This window comes from Stegostoma tigrinum, chromosome 8 (genome assembly GCF_030684315.1).
Source record: "Stegostoma tigrinum isolate sSteTig4 chromosome 8, sSteTig4.hap1, whole genome shotgun sequence".
Taxonomy (NCBI): domain Eukaryota; kingdom Metazoa; phylum Chordata; class Chondrichthyes; order Orectolobiformes; family Stegostomatidae; genus Stegostoma; species Stegostoma tigrinum.
The window spans coordinates 45475980-45482292 of record NC_081361.1 but is presented as its reverse complement, the minus strand read 5'-3'; the positions used below and the strand labels follow the sequence as shown (position 1 = coordinate 45482292).

The 6313-nt window shown below is 40.7% G+C and overlaps 1 protein-coding gene across 1 annotated transcript in view; it reads right to left on the bottom strand.

The window, feature by feature from the left end:
• Window positions 1–2724: 2724 nt before the first annotated feature.
• The window catches only part of LOC125456316 (laminin subunit gamma-1-like), a 67343-nt gene continuing 63754 nt past the window's right edge, over window positions 2725–6313 (bottom strand). Inside the window, exons 22-23 of the mRNA XM_048539346.2 lie at window positions 5171–5270; window positions 2725–2979 (exon numbers count right to left, since the gene is read on the bottom strand). Coding sequence (XP_048395303.2) covers window positions 2726–2979; window positions 5171–5270 — 354 coding nt within the window. The 3' untranslated portion in view covers window position 2725. The remainder of the gene's footprint in view (window positions 2980–5170; window positions 5271–6313) is intronic.

Here is a 6313-nt window from a genome sequence, read left to right as displayed (position 1 = left end):
AGCTGAGATTAATGTGCTTAAAATGCTGCCCTTCAATGATTAGTTAGTTTTTATTTGATTTCATAAATTTAAGGAAAAAAAACAAACCTTTTGGATAAAGATTAAAGCAATCAGTCTACACAAGGTTTAAACAGCGAAATTTAAATAAATATGCCCATGTAGGGCAAAACGTTTTCCCCAATTTTCCTCTCTTGCATTTTCTCAACCCGACTCCAATGTTGCTTTTTGGCTGAATTTCATTTGGCAGCAACTTCCTAGGAAAAGTAGATTTCCTGTAATTCACTTAGGGTGGCTACTCTTCCACGTGTTAGTGTGGGCAGGGACCCATGGGGCAATGGCATTAGGCAGCAGATGTTGGCTTTGACAGCAGCATCTACGTCTCATAAAGAATAAAACAAATATGTAAATAGGTAGCAATCAGGAAAGAATATCTTGGATGATTTCTCTTCCTTCCCCTTCCCCTTCATCACCACATCCCAACTAATCTAGCTGGCATCCAGTACAAGTACAGTAGTTTTCTAGCAGTTATTTTGTTTGTCTTTGCTAAATTGGTTTTTAGTACTGGTTACTGTTAGAATTCACAGAGACAACACAATAACAGCAGCCATCTGAGCAGCCAATTCTGTACAAATGATCCGTAGGCCACCAAGAGATCCATACTCATTTCAAGCTAAATATTGACTTTCTGCCAATGTCGAAAGGGGTAGATTCCGAACATTAATGATAGTATCAGAATAAATGCACAGTATGGCACTGAAACAAGCAATACAGCTTTGTATTGCCTTCATACATTGTAGACTCAGCAACAGTAAACTATAGAACATAGAACATAGAAAAGTACAGCACAGTACAGGCCCTTCAACTCATGATGTTGTGCCGTGGAATAATCCTAATCCAAAAATTAAAAAACCTAACCTACATTCCCCTCAATTCACTGCTGTCCATGTGCATGTCCAGCAGTTGCTTAAATGTCACTAATTACTCCGCTTCCACGACTACCACTGGTAAACAATTCCATGTGCTCACAACTCTCTGGGTGAAGAATCTCCATCTGACGTCTCCTCTATACCTTCCTCCTAACACCTTAAAACTATAACCTCTCATGGCAGTCAATCCTGCCCTGGGGAAAAGTCTCTGGCTATCAACTCTATCCATGTATCTCATTACCTTGTACACCTCAATCAGGTCACCTCTCTTCCTCCTTCTCTCCAGAGAGAAAAGTCCGAGCTCAGTCAACCTCTCCTTGTAAGACAAGCCCTCCAGTCCAGGCAGCATCCTGGTAAACCTCCTTTGCACCCTCTCCAAAGCCTCCACATCTTTCCTATAGTAGGGCGACAGGAACTGGACACAATATTCCAAGTGTGGTCTCATCAGGGTTTTGTAGAGCTGCGGCATAACCTCACGGCTCTTAAACTCGACCCCCCGTTAATGAAAGCCAAAACACCATATGCTTTCTTAACAACCTTATCCACCTGGGTAGCAACTTTGAGGGAGCTATGCACTTGAACACCAAGATCCCGCTGTTCCTCCACACTGCCGAGAATCCTGCCTTTAATCCTATATTCAGCATTTAAGTTCAACCTTCCAAAATGCTTCACTTCGCATTTATCCAGGTTGAACTCTATCTGCCATTTCTCAGCACAGCTCTGCATTCTGTCAATGTCTCGCTGAAGCCTGCAATAGTCCTCGATACTATCAACGGCACCTCCAACCTTTGTGTCATCAGCAAACATACTAACCCACCCCTCAACCTCCTCATCCAAGTCATTTACAAAAACTACAAAGAGCAGAGGCCCAAGAACAGAGCCCTGCGGGACACCACTCAGCACTGACCTCCAGGCAGAATACTTACCATCTACAACCACTCTCTGCCTCCTGTCAGCCAACCAATTCTGAATCCAGACAGCCAAATCACCCTGTATCCCATAGCTCCTGATTTTATGAATGAGCCTGCTGTGGGGAACCTTATCAAATGCCTTGCTGAAGTCCATGAACACCACATCCACTGCTCGACCCTCGTCAACCTGTCTCGTGACTTCCTCAAAGAACTCAATAAGATTTGTAAGACATGACCTGCCCCTCACAAAGCCATGCTGACTCCCTTTAATCACGCTATGCTTTTCAAAATAGTCATAAATCCTATCCCTCAGAATACTTTCCAAAATCTTGCTGACCACAGACGTAAGACTGACTGGTCTGTAATTTCCAGGGATTTCCCTATTCCCTTTCTTGAAAAGAGGAACAACATTTGCCTCCCTCCAATCTTCCGGTACAACTCCCGTGGAGAGTGAGGAAGCAAAGATCTTCACCAACCGTAACTTGCAATGCTGCAGCATTTTGTATGTATGAAATATTGAGCATGAATATCTGGCCCAGTTTCTAAAAACGGACTTTATTTATGAAAAAAAAATTATTTTCTTTATTTTGCGACCTAGTTAGACAAAAGTGGGAATAATTGAAGCTAGCACTATAGCAATAGTGCAATGCATGTGACACAGAATAAGTAATGGAAAGGATGTGGTGAAATTTGCATCTAATTCAATCAATTACCAATTTAGAAGTAATTAGTTTTGCAAAGGCTGTTACTGTGTTCACATTCTATCTGTCTGTTTGATGCTGATAAAGTGTTGCATAGAATGCCTTTTGCTGAGGCTTTTTTTCTTAAAACAGAAATTTTTCACAATTAGTTTTAACAGTACAACTTCTGTCAAAAGGTGTCAAGCACTTAGGGCCTTTCGTAGGCTGCAGTGTTGAAGCATCCAGGAGGTAAAGTGTCTCTAATGTTTTCTAGGTTTTTAATAGCTCCACGGATGTCCTCAATATCATGATCATAAGCTGCTATTGCTTCTCTTTGTTCTCTGGCAGCTTCCTGTAATTCTAGTTGCTTTATTTGAAGTTCATTGGTCAATTGGTATTTAGAGATTTGCAAAGAATCTTCTATACGTTGTAACTTAGTCGCATCAATCTCAGCTGCATTACCTGCAAAGAAAGGGCATCAATTTGAACAGAGTTTTCATGACCATAATAGTTAATTAGATGAAAGGACAACTGTGAGGAAGAAAAATATCTGTGAAGTTACAAGTACTTAAGCAATAATAGTGGAGATTATCAAATCCAGATTTCACAGGGTAGTCTTGAACATGCTAAAAATCAGATGTTGAAACATTCTGCAACTTTGAGGCTGTCATCTGCATAAGATCCATGATGGCTTTATTTCATACAGGGTAGCAAGACCAGCATTAAAACTAATCGATACATTTCTGTGTGCCCGTGCTCTGAATCTGCATAACTTGTGTTGAAATTGAACCTCCACAACCAAATTAGCACAGTGCAGCGAAATGCTGGAATTCCTGAGCCTATCCAAAGCTGATGCTGAACACTTTCCCATTTGGATACGGAAAAAATGTCGATGAGAGATTCAGAATGAAACTATTAATGGGCATGTCCTGATCTTGGAATTGCGTCAAAGGCCTGCAGCAGACTGTGCATTGGAATGTGTACAGCAGACATCAGGGCTGAGGCATGTGATTAATCCTGCCCTAGATGGAACGAAAACTCAGGTTCAGGTTTCTAACAGGACATTGTGCAGTGTGTTAAACCTATATGGACACTGCCTCAGTTAGTGACTTATGTTGTATTTTCAGTTAGTGAATCATGCTGCATACTTTTTATATGTAGTGCTACATTTCAGCTTAGTTCATTTTCTATACTCGTTACATATTAGTGAGATATTATCTTCCTTCTGTCAATTCATTTAAGCCTAGCTTTTATGAAAACAAAGACAAACCCACAGAGACTTGGAAATAGATTATCATGCTTCTGACTGCTGGGTTTGGGGGTACAGATTGGAAGTTAAAAACAACATTGTGGTCCCAATTCTGGATTCCCATCCCCATTCCTGGCACACGTAACTTTCAACAGGGCAGGATAACAGCCCAAGTAGTAAGGCTGCACCTTGCAGTCGCAACTTGGCCTGCTCCATTGCAGGGATAGATAGGTCCTAATCCTCTGAAATTATCATGGAGTTGGGTCAGTTTCTAAATGACTCTTGCTTCACAGCTTCCTCGGGGGAGGCAGGAACAAAAGTCTAGATTCTGGAGTATTTAAAAGATAAGATGAAAAGATCATATCTGCACCCTTCCATGCCAACTCATGCCTGCACCCACCCCAAAAGCCCCCTTATGCCCTCCATGGCAATTCATGGCAATTGCATGTTCATTCCCCTCTATACTGGACTAATCAACCCTACAGTAAACATGCTATGTGTTGAACTGAAAAAAAAATTCATACATTTCCTTTAAAAATCTGCCTTTGCTGCAACTACGTGTCCTTCCACCGTACGTTCAATGCCAGAAGCTATAGCGTATGAAATCTCTATCTTATGAAAATAAACATTGAGCAGTTAGCAAAACAGATCACTGAAGGAAAAGCTTATTATAAAATCATAAAACTTTTAATCAGACGTTGATTTCTTTTCTTCCAAACGTATCAAAAATTTTTAAACATTTTATGGGAGCCTGGTCTCTCAGGCAGAGATGCGTAATGAGGCTTATAGCTTCCGTTTTTCATTGTTTGATTCTTTTACCAGGTTGCAGTGTCAGCAGTTTTCAAAAAGCTAATTAGTTCTGCACAGAATGTACAGAGGGTGAATGAATATGGAAGTTCCATGAGTTGGTATGAACGGCTTAGTGGCTATTCGTGGGGGCATGTCTTGCTATTTGGTGTATGAGAGGCCAATAGTAGGCAGGTGGGGTAATGTATCAGCATGGAGCTGGCATGGGTATGTAAGATATGAGGACGAGAGACTTTAAAGTATACCAAATATACAAAAACAATGAGAGTGAAGTCCCAGCAAACCGAAGTGGATGTTTTTAAACTCTACCTTGGCACTCCAATGAAATGTGATATCTGACTCTATCCAACACCTATCCCAATCACTCCCAGAAGTCCCAGGATTAAACTTGGATCTGATCGAGCAGGTTCGATTAAGGTCTTTGGAGCCTTCACCTGTCCCCTCACTAACACCAGTATTGGTAGAGTTTCAAGGATTAAAAAAGTGATGTTTTTCACAAAGTTTTTGATTATTCTTTTTGTTTCCAAGTACCTAACGTACACTGAGCTTTCATTATAGTTACAGAACCTTGTCAATTCTGAACTGTGTCACACTCACCCATAGAAAGCAGTAGGTTGCTTATCAAGTCCATTGTTTTTTTAATGGAATCCTGTGTACTGGCTACATTCATGGTCGCATCGTTTACATTGGCTGCGATCTGGAACAATAAATGGAAGGATAAACACATTGAGCCATGTGATAACAGGTACAGAGTACAACAGCTCCTAATTTGATTAGATGAGCTGTTCTGGTCCATGGGAATGATGAGTGTGATGTTAGCACAATGGGGTTTATGGAAGGAAAGCTAAACTTTGCTTCCTGCTCTTAACCAATATCTGCTACCCACTCCAAATAAAAACTGAGAAAAGCAAAGATAGAGCCAGGTTTCACCATCCAATGTTAAAAATCCTGTGAATAGTTACTGTTTGGGGTCATTCATGAATATTGACGTAACAATGAACACCATCTGTTACAGAATAATCCTCCCATAAGAAATCTTCACCTTAATTCCATCAAAAGGGAAATGTGGGAAATTAAAAAGGTAATTCCAGAGCCTGGGTGCATAAAAATGAAGCTGATATTCCAAAGTAGAACTGAAGGAAGATCAGAGGCACTGTCTTTGATTGACACAGCACACTGTTCAGATGGATGTAAAAGATCCCATGACACTTTTTCACAGAGAAGCAGTGGGGTTATCCCAGTGTCCTTGCTAATATCTATTCCTCAATCAACACCACAGCACATAGACTATCTGGTCATTATCCCATTATTAGCCACATTCAGATTTTGAAAGATATTGATGGAATAGAAATGTTAGACTGTGGTGTTGAGAGAGAAGAAAACAGAAGCAGGACTAAAATGAATAGTAAACACTTTGTATTGGTGTTTACTAAAGAGGAGGATGATGATGAAACATTAATAGAGGCAGTAGATGGATGGTGGCGGTAAAAGTGGTAGGCAGATGTGCTGGAATCACTGGCCATGTCCACATTGAGTGGGCCATCCAGGCTAGGTAAATTTCATCCCAGGCTATTATTTGCAAAGAGAGGATGGAGAAAATGAAGGGCCTTGCCACAATTTACAATCTTCCTTGGATAGCAAGAAAGCACTAGAGGGTTGGAAAGCAGTAAATGTAACACCAATGTTTGAAAACCATGTTAGGTCACTCTAAAATAATCCAAACTCTTCAGTTTAACATCC